The sequence below is a fragment of the Sipha flava genome, unplaced genomic scaffold (assembly GCF_003268045.1).
Source record: "Sipha flava isolate LNK unplaced genomic scaffold, YSA_version1 71_pilon_pilon, whole genome shotgun sequence".
NCBI lineage: Eukaryota > Metazoa > Arthropoda > Insecta > Hemiptera > Aphididae > Sipha > Sipha flava.
This window is the reverse complement of record NW_020273611.1, coordinates 2,603,958-2,628,030: the sequence shown is the minus strand read 5'-3', so window position 1 is coordinate 2,628,030 and position 24,073 is coordinate 2,603,958. Positions and strand designations below refer to the sequence as shown.

Sequence of the window (24,073 nt, the reverse complement as noted above, 5' to 3'; positions counted from 1 at the left end):
TTTAAAGCAGTAAAATCAAGTGTGCAGTCCGAAATTGTACAAATAATAGGGCCTGGATGGTGGTACCCTTAAATGATTTAATACCTTTCGGTCTGAATGTCTCATCCCCATATAAATCAAGATTAAACCAATACCTACATTTCAACAAAATACCATATGAAATAAAATACTCTTAAACAGATATAAATGTTGTACGCTACTAAATAATATATATGATTTTATAGTGTAACATTTATTTATTTATTTAATTTTATTTATTCAAAAATAATTTTCCATTGAGAATGCAAACAAATCGATTTGGTTTTATTTAGAATCACGGTAAAAATATTGCCGCCCTCTTAAATATTTCAGGGGGGGCTATTGCTTATTAAAACTTTATTCTTTGAACTCAACGGGAGCGATATGAAATGTATGGACTACATTACCCGTCGCGTTTTTTTCGACCGTCAACGTGTATCAAATTATCGATACTGCGAAGGCAGGGGGAAACGAAGAATACGACGGAAAACTCCGTATGTAGCCTTGGAGTCATTTAGTATCTAGTATCTTAGTGTGCTTAGTATGTCAGACAGGATGAATAAATAGCCGTCACAGAAGGATTGGACGGGTCAATAAGAAAACGTAACCGATGACTGTGACAAACCGGTGAGATCAGTGCACCCCGGGTTACAGTGATAAAGAATAGCGCAAGAGGGCGATAATTTTGTTGGTGTTTAATTCGAGGCGCGGGCGGTTCACACTTTTTGTTGAGGATCACTCGGGAGACGTCGAAACGTCGATGGAACCGCTGATGTGGGTTATAGTTGTTGGGCGAACGTGCGGTTGCCGCGGTGGTGATAACGTTGGCGGCGTATCGTTATCACGTCAGAGGATTACACAAACAATGGAATCCGCGTAATACTGCCGTCGCCTGTCCGTGGTTAACAGTTATCACAGAACACGCACAAACACACACGCATTCGATAATGTCATTATCACCGTTCGGTGTTAAAAAAAAAAAAAATCATTAATAAATAAATAAATAATTAATTATTCCCAGAAGATTACGCACGCACGCACACGTACGTGGCGTCCGACCAATTGGATCGACATTCGTGTTTAATTCACCTGCACCGTACTCTCCTCATCCAGGTTTGGTGTCGGGTAAGCGCACGACAACAATAATGTATTATAGAACACTTGCGTTCCGTCGGCGATGATAACATGCAATAATCTGCAGTGGTCGCCGCCGCTTCCGTTCGATCTCTGCGTGTGTGCGTCTCGCGGATTTACGCGCGCGTTCGCAACCCTTGTGCCGTCGCTCTGCTGGTGGTAACCCACCGGTGATGTAACTAACCCACGCCTATACGGTAATCTGCTCAGTGTTTGTTGCCCTACATCGCGATCGTTGGTGGCGTTTTCTTAGGACGTGCTACGAGTAAGTACTGAACAATAAATTATTCGGGTAGGTGCATCTGATCTCTCTTTCTCATACGTTCATGTGAATATTCTCCTTGCGTAGCCACTCGAAACGTATGGACAATCGGAAACCGATTTTCAGACCCTTTAAGCGTATTTTGGTTAAAATTTTTGTTCAATATTTCTTTGTGTTGCGTGGGCGTTGATCTTGATAACATTTTATAATGGCTAATGGGAAACAGTAGATACTTCCTTGTTTTGTGACAGTTGAGTCAACACATTCATTGTCATCCATATCATTGTCATACATAATAATCATCATATCTTGTCAGTATAGATGTCCAATGCATAAGCGTGCGTAGACATTACTGGCAAGGTAGTTGTATATAACACATAAACATTTAATACTAACAACAAATTTGGATGAGTTAACTTAATTTAACTAAATAATTATATTTTTCCGATATTCTTATACATTTATTTACCATTTACGGACGTTTCGAAGTGGTTGAACATATTATGGTTATTTCTTGTTATGATAATATTGAATATTTTGGAGAGGGAGAGAAGGTTCACAGAGTAGTCAAGTGCCTACCCTGATTACCCCGTGTGCACGCTTATGGTCCAATGGTCATGTATGCTTGAATTTTAAAATAATGTCTACATTTAATCAACTTTATAAGATTTAATATAATTTTCTGTGTATGTTTTTTTACTAGCGAAAGCAAGTAACTGTGCTTTATCAGTGAGAGCAGCAAATATCATGAGAAAATCATTGTTATTTTAAGCCGCAGCTGTTGTGACGAGCTGTTCATATAAAACTGTTAAGTAGCAGTTTTCATATAATTTCATTTGTGCATTACAACATTACCAGAACTGCTAAAATGAAGGTATTGTTTTTTATTATTTGTAAACATTTAATATACATTTAAACCCCAGTGCTTCTGTAAAAAATATAAAAGAGCTATTTGGTTTCAATTGTCTATACTTTAAATTATTAAAAGTTTTTTTATATTGCTTAAATGTTTTTCAATGTATTATCAATGAAGTAGTAATATCAAAAAATAATTTTAAAACATATAAGTACTTAATAAACAGATTTATAGCATAATGCAATTTTATTTTATTAATTATTTGTCTGATGTTTGATCAATTTATGTTATATTTTATATTTTCAAATTAATTAATTTACTTATATTTTCAAACATTTTTTGGAGCAACAAATATAAATAAATTAAACATTAAATATTTAAGTATAATTAAATATAATGTTAATGTAAAATCTTATTTAAGTACATATATTATTGGTAGGTTTTGGTACTGTATGATTTTGTGGGTGAACCTGGCTCATCAGAACTGTCGGTGACTGCAGGGGAAACTCTTTTTGTTAATAGACAAGATGTAGGTGAAGGCTGGTGGGAAGGCACAAATTCTGCTGGCCAGACAGGTCTATTTCCAGCTGCTTATGTTGAGGTATGTTTTTTTTGAATATTCTTTATTAATGACTATTTAATATAATTTGCAACATACATGTTGACTGTTAAAAGGAAATAAAAGTTAGGGACAACATCATGGATGAAAGTAAACCACCACCAGCTTTGCCACCTCCACCATTACCACCTACAACTGATCCTTGGACTGTTGACGAACAACAAAATGATTACTATTCACATGTTCCTAGCAGTCAATATCAGCAGGTTAGTATATATAATTTGGTACTTGTCGGTTATCGCGACTACCGTAAAAATTATAAGGTTTACAGCCTTGATATTTAAAGTAATTTATTTAACTTTTTATGAATGTGTAAAATATCCTAAATGCTAAGAATTAAAAAATTAATTTTATTAATGATTCATGTTAAAATATCATGTATCCCTAGTAACAAATTCATTTTTGAATTTATTAAAATTATTCAAGGATAATTCTGGTTTTGTGGTCATTGACCTAGACCAATTCTTAGTGGTTTATAATTTAATATTTTAATATTATTTATTAAATATATAAATATAAATAATAATTTTATTTATATAGTGTAAACTTGTATCTCAAACATTCAATTCCTTTTTAGGTCTTAAGAAATTATGAAATATAATTATAAGAATGAAATATATTATAATATACTGTGTAGTAAAATAATATACATACATCACTTGTTACTGAAACAAAATTATCTTAGCCAGCAGCCCCTACTAAGTTTTTGGAAAGTGCCAAAAATCATTTTTTTAAATTATTGGTGATTTGTTTGTAGTGAATCAATTTGAATTAGTGAAATAATGAATTAGAAAAAATATTTTTGTTGGGCAAATTTTTTCCCCCGGGTGTAGATTTACAGTATTATTTTTCTAATTTATTATGCAATAGAAATTTATTAATTTTCGTTTTCAATTTTATTATATAATGTAATTAGATCTGTATTATTTTTAACCTATTGAAGAATATTCGTTTTTACATTTTGAATTTAACATTTGTTAAAACCCTCCCCAGGGCCAAAAAAAAAAGTTTGTTTTATTATTTATGACGTAATAATGAAACTACGAACAATATATTTGTAGTTTCATTATTACGCTTTGAACTCAAAATATACAAGTATACAAATATTATAATAATTAAATAATTATATTGATAAGTGTTTGAAGAGTTTTATTAACTATGCTACTTTATATTTTAATAGCTATTAATTTACTGTAATGTAAAAGTAAACTGTAAATTGGTAAAAAAGTTGTATAAAATAATATCTATTTATAGCAGTTATTTATTTGTGCAACCAAAAAAAAAAAAAGATTACGATTATTTTTGTTAACTCCTTCCCCCAGAGCAAGATTGAATGTACACTAAACCTACGTATTTTATAAAATATCCATGAATTATGCAAAATGCTAATATATATTATTTATATTACATTAAGATTCTTATAATTACTATATATTATTACAGGGCTTGAAATCGATTTCAAATATCGATAAAAATCGTTAAAAATCATTTAGTAAATCAAAATCAATATTCGAAAAAAAAAATTGTAAAAATCCTTAATGGTTGGTTATGATTTTCAAAATTTATATTGAAATTGAAAATAGTTAAAATTGATATTTTATATTAAAATCAAAATCATTTTAATAATTAAAACGATTTTAAATCAAATAAATTTAAAATTCAACAGCCAACAGGTTTATTTATATTGTCAATTCGTAGACATTGCCATATTTGGTAATAATATTGATTATACATAATAATAAATAACTTGTACCATTGACAGGGCCGGCTTAAGGTATAGGCCAGCTAGGCACCTGCCTAGAACGGCACTTTAGTAAGAAAAATATTTAAATGAATTCATTCGTGAAAACCACTTACCTATATAGTAAAATAATATTGTCTAAAGTTATTATATTAATTTATATTACTGCCTACACTAGGCGTTTTCAATTATTCAAAAAATATAAATAACCACATATTCGATAGTCGCGGTAGTGATGGGTTTTGAGTAAAAGTAATAGAAATCATTTTTAATTATTTTTACTTATAATTTTATCCATAAAATAAAAAAATTAAATTTTTTTTTTAGTATATATTTCACATAAAAATAGGGGGATGGGCTAAGTTAAAATAAGAGTTAAATTTTTTTTTTTAGAGACGGCAAAATTTGATTTTTCCTAGTGCACTATTTTTGCTTGGGCCGCCCTGACCATTGATTATAAATACTTTTTATAATCAATGCTAGTACCTATTTTGTTTTCTTAGAATATTTACAATAAGAAATCAGTGTTCGATGAGCGATTGTTGTTTTTATACACATGATTTAAGCCTGATTTACACTTGTCCGGCACGGCACAGTACCGGACTGAAACGTAACGGCATATTATCATTCATGTGTTAGAATTTTATAATTTGTTTTGAATTTTTTTAGTAGGTATACTTGTATTCTTGGTAATAAGAACGGCACAAAAAATAATACGATCATTGTAATAAATTGATATAAAGTAGGACTCGCGATTTTGAACGTATATTAAGTAATACGTGTACACGGAATCCGTGAACACGTTTCTAAAATGTATTAATATCCGTGTATTGAATTACACGTGTAAATAAAATCCGTGTACCCGTGTATTTGAAATACGCGTGTATTTTTTTAAAGTTTATTTTAAATAATTAATATAAATATAATATTAAATATATACAAGTTATATACATATATATATATATCTTATAAGCTGCAATTATATTACAACATTGGTTTTATATATAATTTAATCATAATATATTATTAAATATTAATCTCAAAACCTATTAGTGTATAAATATAATACTATATAATTATATGTTTTGATAATATTAAATGCATTTAAATAGTTTGTTAGTGATATCTTAGTGACTTTCATACTTTGTGTTGTCTCGAAATCATGCACCTACCTAATGGAAACCAAGATAAAATTTAAAGCATCGTTTTTAAAAATAGGTAATATTCTCATTCTTTCATTTGACGTTTACGTTAAAAAGTCGTGCGTTTATTTAATACATAATTGAATAATTAAAAATTTTAAAATGAACAACCAAAAGAGCTTGGTTTGGCAATATACTAATCGTCAAGGAAATAAAGTATACTGCAGTTTATGTTCTGATAGTGAAAATAATGAGTTCTGTTGTAATGATGGTACTAGAGGATCAGTAGGAAGACATTTAATGACAATTAGTGTTGAATTATTCTTAATCTAATTTTCTTTCTCTTTAGACTTATTATTTATTTATTATTTTAAGTTATTATTATTAAATTATTAATATTTATTTTTATTTATAAATTATGTTAAATACATCGAGTACCTATATTTTTATGTTTATTTTTTTACTTTATTTATTCGTAATTATTTTGTTTAAAATGTATTGTTACTAATTGTATTTATTCAAATCTAAGAAAATAAAAATGTTATAGACTGAAAATACTATAAGTACGTATTATTCATAAACGTGTATAACAATAAATATATTTTTCATTATACACAAATATATGATCTACTACAATCTGTAGTCTATACGTTTCATAATGAGAAAATTTGATCGATAGGCACATTTTTTTTTTTTTTTTTAATAAAATACACGGGTACACGCTACACGGGTAAACGTAGCAAATACATGAGTACACGGGTATACGGATTTTAATGTTTGTTTATCTGTGTACTATATTTATACGAACTTCAATACCGATTTCTTAAAAACACGTGTACCCGTGTAATTAAATACACGTGAATTAAAGACCCCTAATATAAAAATCCTTATTCCTTGAATAAATTCAATGAGTGGATTGAAATGTTGTATTTTTGATAAATTAACGTGAGGATTACAAATTGTACTTGAAAAGGAATATAAAAAATCTAAATATTTATTAATATTTAACTATGTAAATTTGAATAGTTTTTCATCGATGTTTGTGGGTTTTTATGTTTACACTGCATCGATACTAAACACACCGGCACGAACAGGACCGTCAAAACATTCTTTCTAATGATGGTCGGTCCGGTCGGTGCTGGTGCGGTAATGTACTCACCAATGTGAATTATTTTATATAAACTAATAATACAATGTTTTATCATGCCGTTACGTGCTGTGCTGTGCCGTGCCGGACAGGTGTGAATCAGGCTTTAATCCGTAAGTATCCTATATATAGACATTTTGTAGTGTACTATTAAACCGCATCCACACCTAGCGAATATCTGGGGATACATTTTTGTTGAAAAGTTTGTCAAAATAACAAACATTTTTATTTGTTCGTTATGTGTTGGCTCAATTCATTAATCTACACTTTTGATTATGGCGTCTCTAGAGTAAGTTGCATGTGTAGGAGCTGCATTCATAATTATTCATAAACACTATAAAAATAAAATGAAGGGTAGTAAAAGACGATGGTGGGTAAGACAACTACTACAACGCCGAAAAACTTATAGTGGTGAGCGTTTCATTTTGGATTTACACACAAGTGATTTATTTAATAATTTTACAAGAATGTCAAGTACCGATATTGAATTTTTAATAAGTGTAATTTTACCCGAAGTTGCAAAAGAAAATACAAATTTTCGCAACAGTATTTGAGTATCAGTGCGTCTAGTGTTTTTGTCGTCTGGTGAATCGTATCATTACGATTTTAAATATCAACCCCACTGCCAAGTGTATATTACAAATAATAAATAGTAAATAAACAGTTATTTGTATGAAATGATTTTGTTTCTCACAAAATGTATGCCATAATATTCGAATAATTAGCGAAAAATTTTGTTTGGTACATTGACAAACAAAATTGTTTAGGAACACGTCTATACCAAACAAATATGTCGGTATCAGTCGGTCATAGTGCTCGCATGTTCGTTTCATCACTCTGTCTTATAGCTAATTACTTCGTTTCAATGGCTTCTTGTTCAAATTGTTTAACCTCAATTAAGCAAAATCAAGGCGATTGCATATCGTGTGTAAACTGTAAAAATATTTTTCACCACAATTGTGTTTCGTTAAACCCTGATGATTTTAACTATTTAATTAGTAATAAAAAAACCTGAACATGCAAAAATTGCATAAAACAGTTTAAGAACATACCAAAAGACAATCAACCTGCCTCATCTGTAACCAATCGCATATCTACTCCCTTATCTGAACTTCAAATAATTATCAATTAACTTGATACTCTGCGTACAAAATAATCTACACTAATTGACATTGTCAAAAAACAAGGTGAGAAACTGGACACGCTTGAATCAACATTTTCTAAAATCTTCTCTGAACTTTAATTAAAAATGAAAATATTGCTTTGCGAAATGATTTTCTCAATTTAAACAAACGCGTAGAAACAATTGAATCTAGCAAAAAAAAACAGACTAATAATCAGTGTTCTTTCTCAGATTTTATTGATCAAAAAGCTAGATCTAAAAATATCATTATGTTTAATATCCGAGAATAGCCTGATAATGCTGATTACAATTTAGACATTCAAACAGTAATACGTATAATTGGAAAATTTAATATTGATGTTACACCTGTCAATGTTTTCAACTAGGAAAACCTAGCAATAAGTCTTGTCCCTTGAAATTTATGTTTAATATAGCTTCGGGCGTTTTCAAATGGTTGGGAGCATCACGCCTTATAAAATCTGATATAGTTTTCAATTAAATAAAGATTACTAGCAATAAATCCCCGAAACAACGCCAATATCTACAAGAACTTCGAACATGTTTAAACGAACGTATTTCAAGTAGAGAAAATAATTTAATAATCAAATATATCAAAGGTTAATCGTCAATTGTTTCTATTCCCGATAAAAAAAACTAATTAAGAAATCCGAGCTTACCATGTATTACCAAAATGTCCGAAGTTTAGTCACCGAAATTAACCAGCTAATTCTCTCTCTCAATACCTCTCATTCTGATATTATTGTATTTACTGAAACTTGGCTTTCTGATATAATTTCAAACTCTGAACTAGGATTTAATAATTATATAATTTATAGATGTGATAGATCTCCTCTAAATAACAATTATAGTAGAGGAGGCGGTGTATTAATTGCAGTTAATGTTAATTTAAAAAGTAAATTATTAAAAATCTCTATAAATAGCGTAGAACATATTTTTGTGTCATTACATTTAGACAATTCTTATTTTATCATTGGTTGTGGTTATATACCACCTCGTTTCCCTATCAATACATATGAAAAAAATTTTCTGCAATAACAGAAGTTTGTAACGCAAATCCCACCTCTAATATTATATTACTAGGCGATTTTAATCTCCCTTCTTTAGTTTGGTCGTGTAACAAACTACCAACCGATTTTACTTCCCCAATTGAATCTTATTTTGTGAGCATGATATCATATTTTAGCTTTAGTCAATTTTTCTCACTTATTAATTTCAATATAAATTCCCAAAACACAAGAGACCATAAACTTTTTTACCCAGTTTATTCTACTAAAAATTATATTATCAATTAATTCAATTAATAGGTATCAATTAAATCTAACCTATTAATGATAGCAGGCAATAGATTTAAATTTGATTATATTTAGTGATCCTTAGTATCATACGTTTTACATTTATAATCTAAATTGTTATATAAATATGAATATATGTGTGTGTGTGTGTGTGTGTGTATTAATTTATGTATATGTGTATATGTATAATTTGATATTTAGCTTTGTATTCACAAACACCCTGTGCTTCTAATACTTTGTAATAGGACTTACGTTCAAGAAACATATTGGTTGGATATTTTGGATGTTTGACGAATGTTTGACCAAACGTTTGTAAAATATTTGTTGGGTATGGACGCGGCTTTATGGATAACATATTAATTTATTATACTCCATTGACTATCACACTTGAGTTATACTTTTAACCAACAATATACAATCAAATAACCTAAAATAGTTTTAATTTTTTACTAGGCGAAGTTTTACTAGGCGTCGTCATATTTGTTCACTTATAATTTAAAACATTGTTCTCATATTTAGTTTAATTATATCTGAGTCTATGAATAAAAAACTTTATTTTACATTTTAATCATTTCACATAGACGTATCCCTAGTTTACTTCATTTTAGCTTCACTTTCATACTATGTTTTTTTTTCCATTTTTGCAAATTTGTTGATTGTTTCATCAATGGATACAATAATATTATGTACATGCAGCAAAGTCAAACCTGTTAGTCTATGCTGGCCTATTCTTGATCTTAACCATGTTTTCAAGTTACAAAAATATATTATTGGCCAATATTTGTTAGTTAAAGAATATGGAAACAAATATTATCAGTTATTATGATAATTATTTGGCTTATGAGCTTCTATCTCTATAAAATACACAAATATGCATGCATTTGTGTTAATAAATACCTATGAACAACAAAAAGTACCAGATATTATGTTGTAAAAAAAAAATAGTTGGGTAAAATTATTAAAGACTCTATTTAGCTCTAATAAATACAAAAATATACAGTATGCATAAATACACCAAAAAATGACTAACTAATAAATATGTGGAAAAAAAATGTTACTTTAAATTACTATTGCATAATTGCAATATTATTACCAAATATGGCAATGTCTACGAATCGATAATATAAATAGACCTGTTGGCTGTTGAATTATAAATTAATTTGATTTAAAATCGTTTTAATTAAAATTATTTTGATTTTGATATGAAATATCGATTTTAACTTTTTCAATTTCAATATAAATTTTGAAAATCATTACCAACCATTAACGATTTTGATTTACTAAAATATTTTTAACAATTTTTATCGATATCTGAAATCGATTTCAAGCCCTGGTTTTAATCTCTGCTCTAAAGTAATAATTAAAAAAATGTTGGGAGACACATAACACCAAAACGAGACACGAAAATGACGAGAAAAATGACGATATTGTAATAAAATTATTAGTACGTTCAATATTGTGTCTCAGAATTATTATTATAGTAGTAAAATAATATTAATCTTTATTGTGTTAATTCGTGAACGCACATTTATGATAAACGATAAGTAAAGTCGTTGGTAATTGGCGATACCCAATTTTGTTTGTTTTCTTCATATTGCCTACTCCACGATTGGAATTATACACAATACCTAGCAAAGCTCATTTTATATATATTGCCTAGTGATTTTTGGCATTTTGTAAAATACCGGATTATCCTTATTGCCGGTAACATATATAATTTATGTTTATTTTTATACATGTTATCATATTTGATGCCATATTTGAATTTAATTACGTACCTACACCTGAATAAAATAAATATTATTATTTATGTTTTTTCGCATCCAAACGGCTGCGTCTAAATGACCTCATGTCCATTTGTCCTAGATCGTATATCCCGTGACCTAAATTAATGTTATTGGAAATGTATAATACTACAGCATTTATCTATTTATTTAAGAATATGAACCATTTACTAATTTTATTAAAAATAATCAATATCACTTGAAGTATTTAGTCTTGTATCAGTAAGATTTTCAAAATATATTCTTGAAAGATATTATTTTTGAACAGAAAAATAAAATACTAATTCAATAGTTACTGTATCAAATACTTGATTTCCTAAATGCTCAACCCTATGAACGTTTTTTTTATCAGATATCTACATATTTGAAATTTGGTCTCATATAATTTTAAAATTGGAAAAATTTAAATGTAGAAACAGAATGCTAAAGCCATAATGGCTAATGTTGTAACTCTTTGTGTATGAGGTTTACCACCTCAAGCAGATCCAACTAGTTTACACAATAATTCATTTAGATAAATTATAATTTATAACTAGTGTTCTTTTATAGTATTTGTTCATTAGCATGGGAGTGTAAGGTTCTATAGTATTTATAGGTCACTAGATCACTGATTCCATAGTATAATATACATAAAAATAACAATTATTCTAATAAAAATAAAATATCCATAACAATCATTGCCATCTCTTGTGATATTTTTATTTATAATTACAAGGAAATATCTATAACATACTTTCTGTTTGGATAACTTATCTGAAAAGTTATATATGTAATTCTTTTCACTATTTTTAATCATAAACTACTCTTATTTATTTAAATATCAAATGTAAATAAAACATTTTAACTTTTATTTTTAATTCATTAGATAGGTATTTTGTAATAATTTAATTTCTTCATTGTGTTTGCTTGGTTGATTTATAATTTTGTATTATATTTGCAGTCACCTGATGATTTTTACGATGATGAGTGGGATGACGATTCAGAATATGGTGGTAGCAGTACTGTTACATCATCTGCAATAGTTCCTTCATCTACTCAGTATCCAGCGATTGGGTCTAAGGCCTCTATGATGAAAACTGCTGGTATTTACAAGCATGCATATTATTAAATTTAAAATGAGTTATTTAGCTTAGACTGTATTATAAGTGGCTTTTTACAATCTGTTGACATTGATGGGAAACCAATCACTTTTTTTTTTCAATTATACAATTAACAATAATAATCATAATATTCTTCTTCTTTTTCCTTGCTTTTCTCCCAACTATTTGAGGTTGGCCACCTTTGTCTTAAACTTTCACTCATCAAAATTTTCTACATTCCCTACGCACACACATTAATAATAATAATATAAATTGTAATACAAATAAATACATCTATAATTGTATCTATGGATTAATAATTTACATGAGTTTTTTGTAAATTTATATTATATTAAATTAATTTAAGTATGTTTATGTAGGCAAGCCAGCTACTACTACAAGTAACAGTTCACGGTTTTCTAAGTCAGTTGGTGGTGGAGATGCATCATATATTATGGGTGCCATTCAACCATCTATCCCAATTCCTGATACAGAACAGATTACAATTGTTGTACGTAGTGGTACTAGTAGTGGACCCATGGCAGTAGATGTGGAATGGCGCCGTGATCTTGATAATGAACCGCATGGATACCAGTGTATTGTAGCGTCTCCTAAGAAGGAATCCAAACTCAAAGGCCTTAAGTCATTTATTGCCTATCAAATCACTCCAACGGTTAGTGAATAACTTGAATAGTTTATCTAAATATTAATTTAATTATTCCATAAGTCACACCAGTATGTTTTATTATTAGAATTAGAATTTCTTTGATATTAATTACTATTTTTTATTTATATTAAGGAATTTATTACTACAAATGAGTTTTGTTAAATATTTTAATGTTTAAATATTTTCTATTTAATTTTTTATAATTTAACTTCTCTACTTGGCATATTTAAATATTGATAAATATATTAGAAATAATTAAAAACGTTTAAAATTTAGTTATAGCCAATAGAAGTTAATTTTTGTATGTACATGAAAATGATAACTAAATATTTTCTCTGTAATGTATTTTAAAGTTATTTTATCAATTTGATTTTCAATTTAATTTTTGTTTGTTTTTATATATTTGTACATATTTTAGTTCAACAATATTCAAGTTTCTCGAAGATACAAACACTTTGATTGGCTGCATGAACGACTTTTAGATAAATATTGTTGTTTAGTGCCTATTCCACCTTTACCTGACAAACAAATATCAGGTGAGTACAATCCAGGAGTAATCCTACTCTATCAATAAGTTGCAAGTAGTTTAATTCAATAGGAAATATTAATGTGCTAAATTATTACCAATAGGTCGGTATGAAGAACATTTTATTGAACGTCGTAAACAGCAGCTTCAGGCATTTGTAGATGCTGTTTGCCGACATCCAGTTTTATCACGAAGCTGGGTATGGCGCCATCACTTTATAACGTGTACAGATGAGAAACGTTGGAAAACAGGCAAGCGAAGAGCTGAATCACGTAACACAAGTGCTGAAACACTCACTGGAGCTAACATATTTTTTGTAATCCAGGCCATATCTGCTGATGGAAGTGATCAAGCGCCTCCTCCTATCAATCAGGCTTTATTGTATGTTTTTGTTTATTTAGCTTTTATTACTATAAATCATTTAGTTGTCAATAATTTTTCATTTATCAATTTTGAAGAGATCGTGAAGTGGATGGATTTCAAAAATTCATATCTGGGCTTGATGGAGCTCTTAAAAATATGGCTCAGACAGTGTCAGAACAAACAAAACGCATACAAACATGTTACAAACGGGACGCACAAAGGATAGGTCAATCATTTTATACGCTGGGTCACGCTTATAGTGGTAAGAAATTAATTTCTGTGGTGTAATAAATTATTGAGTTGTTGGGATACACCTGCCATTTAGTGAATCATTTACATTTTTTATTATAATAACAATTTCTCTCTTTACACTAAATTAGTTAAAAAGAGCCTAAAGAATATTTTAGATTTAAATTTATTTTATGATTAATGATTTTAATGATGAATTTATTAGCTTAGTATCCTATCCATTATCACGAGTGTTTCTTAAAGGAATTTTTAAATAACCATTTACGTTCTTGGTAGTCTGCTTTTTTAATTCAAATTTAATTAGAGGTTATCGTAATAAAACTCCATCATATATGTTAATAGTATCAAATAAAAATTTTAGTTTAACTTCAAAAAATAACTCAAATAATGGCTTGCTAAAACTAGACTAAGTTGCCCTCAAACAACCTGTCTTTTAGGTGTATTAAAAAAACTACAAACTGAATAATTCCAACAGCATTACAAATTAATTTTATATCACATGAATCAGATATAGCTAAGTTTAATGAATGGCTACAACAGTGTAAATATAATGCTAATGGATAAGATTGTTTTATTATTGCTTGCACTCCGTTTTGAATAGCTCTCACATGGTAGAAGCTCCATCATACCCTTGGCCTCTGAAATAATTTAAGTTAATTCCTAAATGTCCAAGACATTCAAACAAAACTTGAGCTAAACCTTTTCAACTCATATCTGTTACTGATACAAATTGAAGAAAATTCTCTCTTATTCTGTTAGTATCTTTATCAAAATATCTAACACACATAGAAAATTGTTTTATTCCAGCTACATCGGCTGTTTCATCCGCCAAATTGTAAAACATTTTGGCTGATTTATTTTAGTAATAAGATTCTTAACTACTAACCTATTGCAATTAAAATTTCATTTTGAATATTAAGACTGATATATCTTGTATTTTTCGAAAGATTTAAAAAAAAAAAAAATTGATTCATCTTAACTATTCATAGGACCATATTTTAATATAACTCTAAAATTTCTCTCCTTTTTAGAAAGAAATAAAAAACTTGTATCAGTAGAACTACCTGTACGTCTCCTTAAAGCAATACTTTGTCGATTGCAAAGTAAAATTGTTTCTATTATTGGTCTTAACATTTTTCTATTATTTTCAACTTCTAATTTTAGTTTAGAATCAAGTTTAATAGCAATATTTCTTGTTTATTTTCAAATACAGACAAAAATTCATAAACTTTTAAGTGGCATTTATATGGTAATTTACTTTTTTGATGGGCATTAAAATTTTCTGTATAACAATGCTAATTATTCAATTTTTCAAAAACAAGTTGACCGAGTTTTTGAGTGTCGACTTCTTTTGAACAAAACAACATACAATACATGCAAAAAGCACCATCACAAGCTTCTGAATAAGCCAATCATTTCCATTTACGTAGCCAATTAATTTGAAATTTAAGATTCCTTTTACCACTACCAGGAAACTTAAATGATGAATTAGGATTAAAAGTATTCTTTAAAATATTATACCGATGAAAATAGTTAACTTTAAAAAATAAAACAAATATTAAGTGTTAAGAATAGTTGTACCACAGATGTCTACATAATTAGAGGTAATTAAAATATTCTTTAAATTATACCTAGGCCATAGGTATAATAATATGTAAATATAACCATGAAAAATAATAATATACTATATATGTATACAATAATATAGTATATGCACTTTACAGAAATTATTCATTAATTTGATAATTTTAATGTCTCATTAGGTATTAGGCATATAATATGTGCAAATCAGCAAGGCGTACAGAAAGCATAACATAATTATTCTAGAGATACATTGTAAATTTTAATTATGAAGTAAATGTATTCAATAATTGATGCATTTTTATAAGACATAAGTATACCACGGCTAAGGAGGGAGGGGGGGTGTTACTATACCTGTCTTCCCAACTTTATATTATAGCCGATCATTTATATTTCATGATATTGTAGGTGCATCATCCACATCTACAGGAGACACTAGTGGCAGTGGCAATGCTATAAGCTTGACTACCAGACAATTAATGACTGCATTAAAAAAAACTGGTGATGCTTTTAATGAGATGGGCGGTCGGCTGATGGATGAGCTACCCGTTGCTGGTTGGGATTCATTTGCTGATATGTTGCATGTATACCGAGGTGTTGCATCTGCATTCCCAGACATACTGACTATGCACAAAGTGATTAGTACTACCTAACATTTTTATTTGATGGTGGTATTTTTAAATTTAAATTTTACATTATTTTATGTTTATTTTAATTGTTTATTATTATTTTACCACTGTTGAGTATTACTTATTTATATAATTATTATCTTATACATTTATTAACTAAAATATTTTAAATTATATATGCTTGTTATAGAACGCATTGCAAAAAAGGAAAGATTGTGAGCGACAGTATTCGGAAGGCATTCCTATTGGTGGTGGTAGTAGTGAGGGAACTGGAGGATCCAGTAGCGGTGCATCATCAGTTGGATCTAGTAGTAGTGCGACCATGGCAACTTCTGATCCAGAGCAACAGCGACGATTATTAAGAGAAGTGCAACGTCGTACTGACCTAGTATCATATTCTCTGTTAGCTGAAATAAATCAATTTCATCGGGACCACGTATTAGGTCAAATGGCTGGTCATGTACGTCAATTATTAAAATATCAAATAGAATTTTATCGCAAGGTGAGTGCAGAATCTGAGTAATAGAATAGTTATTATAGTTATATTCTTTATTTTTCATCAACCCTATATCTAATAATTAAAGATCGGATATTATTGATTAAATATCTTAAAATTGAACTAAAAAGATACCCAAATTACAATGAACATTTATCAAAATTATAATATAAATATGTTAAAATTGCAATGAAAAATATATAAAAATTACATAGTAAAATTATATCAAATATATAATCATTAATTACTTACTTTATTAATATTATGGACATTAATATAATATTTAAAAAATATATAATTATTTATATTCTTGAAAATTGTATCGTCTGTTACTAAAAATATGTTTGTAATATAAAAATTATATTATAGTGAAAAGTATGGTCAATATCAATAACACTTGTTATTGGCGCATATTTAAAATAATTTAAAAAATTTGGTGTTATATCTAAATTAACATTTTGATTTCTTGTCATAACCTCAGGGTAAATTTTAATAGTTTTATATCCTTTATTTTTTTCTAAGACATATTTTAATTTATCTTAACTATTTTCCCATTAGGACCAGGAATATTTAACAAAATATTTTCATTTTTACTATATATGTTTAAACTATTAAATAATTGGCTATTTGATTCTTCTTAGCTTGTAAGTTTTGTGTATAACTCGGATAAATATAATTTAAAAATTGCTTTACTAAATTTAACTACATGTAAAAATGTACGTCATAGTTTTATTTTTATTTTAAATTACTTTGAAAATAATAATTTTTATATTTTGTCACATGAAGTATATAAAAATTGCAAAATTGTTGAAAGTTGCAAAAAATTGCATTATTAAATTAAATAGGAGGATGGTAATTAATTTGATTCGTATACATATTTGATCAGATTTGATTTACCTGGTATCAATAAAAAGTTGTGATATCTATTAAATCAGAATATTATTGATAATTTACTAGCTAACTACTACTTAACTCTTAAATAAAAGCAATACTGATATTAAATAATTAAATTTCTAAATAAATAAATAGGTTATGTATAGAAATAAGAAATAAAATTAATTAATTAACCTTTTACTAATTTTTAATTTTAATTAATTTTTTTATTATTTTATTATTTATTAATTTTATTTAAATTTTTTCAATAACAATAGTTTTTTTTTTTTTTTGCAGATTGCTGACAATTTAGAAAATGTCTTACTAATGTATCCAGATGATGAGACTTTTGGAGCTGGTGTTGACCATCATTATGAACAACATTATAACCAAGGAGATAACTCCTCTTATCATCAATATTATACAAATCAGTAGTAATAGTAGTAATAATAATAGTAATAAAAGTATTAAATAGACTAAACATGGCAAATTGTATTACACCTCTATTATTTTACATTTATTAAATATATTAGTAAATATGTTATCAGAATCTATATAATGTTAAATCTTATACATTTTTGATAAATTAATATCGGACCAAATATTAGCTAAAACGACTGTTATTAATCCTATCATGTATATTAATTATAATTTTTGAGAATGGTAGTCTAAAATACCTACTTTAACTACTATTATTATTAAATACTATTATTAAAAGAAACATTCGAATTTAACTTATATTATTTTGTTGATTGTTTATTATAACATAAGTTTATTGTTATTTTCCTGGGGAATATTTTCATCAATGTATTATTGTATTTATTTTTGTGTATAACTATTAATATGCTCTGTTTTATTGTTTTATTCTAATTTTTTTTTTTTTTTTTTTATTAAAAAAGATAATTGTACAATCTTGAATATGTTTTTACATTAAGCAATTTTGATAATATATGTACATGACATGTGTGAAGGTGGTGTCCTGTGTCACTACTTCAGTGAAAAGTTTAATTAATATCAGGACTAATAATTATAAATACTGTATGTGAGGACAAAGGTTTACAAACATTTGAGACCAAAAGTTACTTTCAATTTTATATAAGTTCTAAAGAACCTTAAGTTTTATGAACAGGGCTTGGAAGTTTTAGCAAATGCATATTTTTCTTGGTTCATCCTAGTACATCCAAAGTTAGATACAACTATGTTTCACATTACTCGGATATCATATACAAAATAAAATTTTAATATTTTTTGCATATTTACGGGTTTTATTGCTATTTTGCAAATTTCGGGTTTATTAGTGCTATTTTTGGGTATATTTTCACATAATACAGAAAATAATCATATTTTGTTGATTATAATAATCTAACTAGTTATAGTTTTAAAATTATTTGAATTATTGAAAATAAATACTCCTCATTCATTATTATTTTAAGTTTTCATTGACAATTTGATGCATTAATAGTTAGAAACTAAATAAAATAATATAATTATAAGTACACTTTTACAAATATATTTAAGTAATTTAACATTTTTGTTAAATTTATAATTCAACCAGTCCAGACCGTCTATGAACTCAAAAAACTGTAAAATGACATTTAATTTTTTTTTCTAATAAATTTATAATTTTTTCAATTTAAATGCAATTGTTTTGATTTTTCGTGCTATTTATAGCGCATATTTTAGTTTTTGAGTGCATATTTAAGAGTTAAAAAATAACATTTTTAGTGCTATAACTTCTGAGCCCTGATTATGAGCAATGCTTAGTGAAATGCTTTATACTTTGTAAAAAACTTAAATGGAAACATATTACAATGACCAGCTAATTGAATAACCTTAAGTATAATCGATAATTACTTGATTTATCATTATTTTTGTTATGATGTTGAAGTACTATATGTATTTAATATAATTAACCACTTAAATTTGTAACACATGGTGAGGTTTATTATAAATCATAAAAATATAATTTATATATTTAGCCAAAACTATTACCATAATATGGTGTTAAATATTTATTAAAATTCAATCAAAATGAATTATTTAAATATTTTTAATTATTTTTATATTTGTTTATAATACATTATACAAATACTATAAAAAAATAAATTAAACAAAAAATTTAAAAAAAAAAAGATACTGAACGATAATAATTTATAAATAGGAATATTAAAATTTAATTAAAATTGAAAAATGGTAGATGTTTAATACTTGTAAATTAATATATATATATAAACAAATGGTTTATATATAGAATTACATTTTTATTTAATATATTAATATTTATTGCTTTTAAATTATCATAAAAACTATTCATACTTGGAAAATAGCTAATTTACTAGACTAATATATCTATTCTTCATTTATTCAGTGTTAACGTAAATTAATATATATATATTTAATGCTCATTAATATTAATGGTTTTTTATAAGTTCTAGTATTTTTGATTGAGGACTGTTTTTTTTAAATCTGGTCTACTATAAAAACGACATCTCTAATAACCTGAAAATTTTATTTTATTCTATAACATTTATAATTTTTTTAAAAAATTTTAAAGTACCATTAATTTTGATATACATATAATTATAAATTATAATAATTAAAATAATTTATATTTTGTGGTTTTTTTATGTATTTAATTATGCTATTATTTGAATTGTCATAGTTTTCTATCCAATTTAATGTATTTTATAATCATAATATACAGTTCTAAAACTTATTTTTACATTCAATTTCATAAATTAAACATGTGCCATTTTAAAAGATTTTTATTTCTATATTAAAATAATTATTTTAAACAGAATGTTTTAAAATTGATTATATTTATAATATTAAATTATTATTATACCATCTTATTAAAATAATTGAAAATGTGCAGTCATTTAATATTTTTTTTTAAATTATTATCTCCATAATGAATCTCGTAGTATTTTGAAATTTTCAAGTTATTTTTCATGAAACATATAATTTAAAATCATAACTAAATTTTACTCTGAAGTAGAAAATTCTTTTTTTAATTTTTTTGTCTTATTATGTATTGTCAATTTGAATTTTTTTATTTCTAAATATATTTTATGTACTTAGCGATTGCTTCATAATTCTTGTTTGTAAAATAATTATTCTAATTATAAATAAAAAATTAAATACAGTAGACTAGGTGTATGAAATTTAAATTAATTGATGTACAACATTATATTTTTTTAATATTTATATAGTTATTAAGAATATTTTTAGAAAGTATTTCTACAACCTGCTAGCATGTTTATTATTTAGCTTTACATTTTTTACTGAAATTATTAGTTATTTCCAATTATTTATTTAATTAATTTAACAGCCATGCATAATAATTATCAACATATTGTTTGGGGCATATATTAATGGTGTACAGTGTAACAATATATTTTTATGAAAATAATTATTTCATATAGAAGATAATTAGTATTATAGAATGTTTAATGTTAAATCAACATTTAACTAATAGTTATACTTTTATATTACATTTATTTAATCATGATATTAATTTATAAGTACAATAAAACTATATTAAAGTTAAGCTAAGCTGTCTATTTTTATTTATCACATTTCATTATACATTCAAATTGTTGTATATAATTTATAACTTGAATTTATTAATTATTAAAATATTAAAGTTTTTGCTGTTTAATATATTTATTTGGTCTCTGTATAAATTTACTTATCATATGGTATCAGTAAAATGTGTAATGAAAAAATATACTCATAATTCTTATCAGTTTCTTCATGTTAAAGTTAAAATATAACTTAAATATGATTTAAATATTCTTATATTAAAGTAGACATTTCATAAAATACATGAAAGAATAAAAAAAAGTCATTATTTTTAGTTTATTTAGATATATATACTCATAAGTACATTTAGTTACTGCATTGTTTTTAAATTTCTACTATTTATTCACACTGTGGAATTAAAAGCAATTTAAATAAACGCTATGTATTATTTTATGTTATAACAAAACTACTTGTATTCAGTGACATTATAAAGCTGTTCCGGAATATTGTTATTTATTTAAATTTTTCTTAACAGTTTTATATTGTATTTTATCCAAGATTTTTATTCATAATGATTCATAACACTTTTAAATTACCTTTTTATTTACAAATAAGTATCAAGTAATTTAGGTATTTGAATTTTTAAGCCTAAATGTATTTTCATACACAATGAGTACTTCCTATGTGATAATAATAAATATTTAAATTTATGTACGACTTAAGTTAAAATTATACTTAGATTTTATAAATTTATATTATATTTATATCTAATAAATAAATATAACAAGGTTTTGAAAATTGTGAATAATAACTAATAACTTTGTTATATGTATGAAATTACCGCTTTTAACAATTATTGCATTATTTTTACCAATTTCTAATGTCCAATAGATATCCAATTTCTACATAGTAATTTTTTTATGGTATGCAAAAGACTTATAAATATTAGTTTTCTTATATTGTTATCAGTATATATTTATTTTATTCAGCAAATTTAACAAAAAGTATACTTCTAATTCTATGAAAAATGTTCTATTGATGAATAATACGAATATTTTATTATAAGAGAATGCTGTAATTATACTGTGCAATAATGCAGTGCTTTTATACATTTCAAAGTACCAGTTACCATTCATATAATAATGATCATTGATTAGTTAGTTTTCATAGGTCAATAATTTTAACTGAAACTACATTTACACAAATTATTAAGTTTGAAGTTTGCTTAGAACCAGCAGAATTGCATTTTTGGGTAAAACGTTGAATTGTCATTTTGTTACTAAAACCTTTAAAAACCATAGACTATTTCGAAAGATTATTATATAGTACACCTCTATGGTAGGACATATCTATAACTGGAATCTGATTGTATATTACGACTATGTAATCGAACCGAACCGAAAACCGTTGTTAAAACGGTTTTAATTAGTGGTTTAAAAGTACTGGCTTTGATAATAGCAGATATTTAATTCGGATGGCACTCGTCGCGCCCGCGAACAATAAATGTTCAACGATTTCGCGCGGTAAAAACGAAGCAGATCTATCGATTTATCACTGCACAACCGAAATCTATTAATTTCCAATAGTAGTACACAATAAGAAACTCCTTGGAGTCTCCCCCCCCCTGAACTCTGACCAGTTAGAGTTGGTCGTTACCGGGGCGAAGGAACCGGGTTGAGGACACAACAATTATATTATCGATCCAAACATAACTAACGCGGGGTTTAAAGCAAGCCGCGTAGAACGCCGTCGGTCCCTTGTTGGAAAAATCGACCCTTTTCGGAGCGCACGAACGCGTTGTAGCACAACTGTTGGGCGCGTAAACAATTCGTTGGTGGGCAAATCGAATGTATCGTCGCCGGAGGCCCTTCGTAGCGAACTCGACCTCACGGCGCACGGTAACGTTCGGTGCTCCCCCGGTTTTTACCATAGACATAATATATATAATATTATGTCTATGGTTTTTACTGACGCCGTAAACGGAAGACGAGTTTTTACACCACGCCAATATCTGTGAGCCATTGTCGTACACGTGTTTGAAACCACCTCCCTCCCACTACCGTTCGCCACCGCTGCACAACCCTGTGTCCGCCCGGCGATCTGCGCGCGCCGTACGCTCGCAACGTGCAAGCAGTTTTCGTCGTGACGCTATTGCGCATCGTTCTCCATTCGTCGAGTTCCATTGCGTTTTCGCGTACGGTGTTCTTGGTTTTTTTTTCTCCCTACCCCCCTCTTCGTTTTTGTGATTACGTCGTCGTGAAAAAGGTCGAGGAAAAACGGAACAATCGTCACACGTTTCCTCACCCGCGTCGGTTCGCGCGTGACAAACTTTACCGCCTTCCCGGCGAGTCGTCTTTACGCCGCGCAATATCTGTGAGCCATTGTCGTACACGTGTTTGAAACCATCTCCCTCTCACTACCGTTCGCCGCCGCTGCACAGCCCCGTGCTCGCTCAACAATCGTTGCGCGCACTGTACGGTAGCAACGTGCAAGCAGTTTTCGTCGTGACGCTATTCCGCATTGTTCTCCACTAGTCGAGTTCCATTGCGTTTTCGCGTACGGTGTTTTTGATTTTTTTTTCTCCCTACCCCCCTCTTCGCTTTCGTGATTACGTCATCGTGAAAAAGGCCAAGGAAAAACGGAACAGTCATCCCACCCGTCGGTTCGCGCGTGACCAACTTTATCGCACACCGTGCGTTAACAGTTTCGCGGACACGCGTCCGTCTGTGGCCAACCGGTGAGTATAATAATTAATTATTATTTAACATTCTAGTCGCGACGGTTCCAATCCGAACACATATTTCGCACTATGTTTGGTAGTGCTATTGGTCAAGTAACTAGTTGAGGAGCTAAACGCGTGGGTGAACTGATCATCAAACCATAAACTACCTACAATTGTTCCGTTTAACTGAATCGTCTATATCCATTGGATTAAATTTTTTCCTC

General features: G+C 27.9%; 1 protein-coding gene across 1 annotated transcript; it reads left to right on the top strand.

The window, feature by feature from the left end:
• The first annotated feature begins 912 nt into the window (after positions 1-912).
• On the top strand, positions 913-18,249 carry LOC112692226 (sorting nexin lst-4). Its single transcript, XM_025566836.1, has 12 exons — positions 913-1,417; positions 2,118-2,288; positions 2,710-2,871; positions 2,946-3,095; positions 12,080-12,221; positions 12,599-12,891; positions 13,304-13,421; positions 13,516-13,792; positions 13,870-14,036; positions 16,013-16,239; positions 16,424-16,735; positions 17,900-18,249. The coding sequence occupies exons 2-12, from the start codon at positions 2,283-2,285 to the stop codon at positions 18,035-18,037; spliced, it is 1,992 nt and encodes a 663-aa protein (XP_025422621.1). The 5' UTR covers positions 913-1,417; positions 2,118-2,282; the 3' UTR covers positions 18,038-18,249.
• The last annotated feature ends 5,824 nt before the right edge of the window (positions 18,250-24,073 follow it).

Bases quoted from the DNA above. Each gene is read 5' to 3' on its own strand.
- LOC112692226 (XM_025566836.1), top strand. The intron at 3,096-12,079 runs GTTAGTATATAT...TTATATTTGCAG, and splicing joins CTAGCAGTCAATATCAGCAG to TCACCTGATGATTTTTACGA. The intron at 14,037-16,012 runs GTAAGAAATTAA...ATGATATTGTAG, and splicing joins GCTGGGTCACGCTTATAGTG to GTGCATCATCCACATCTACA.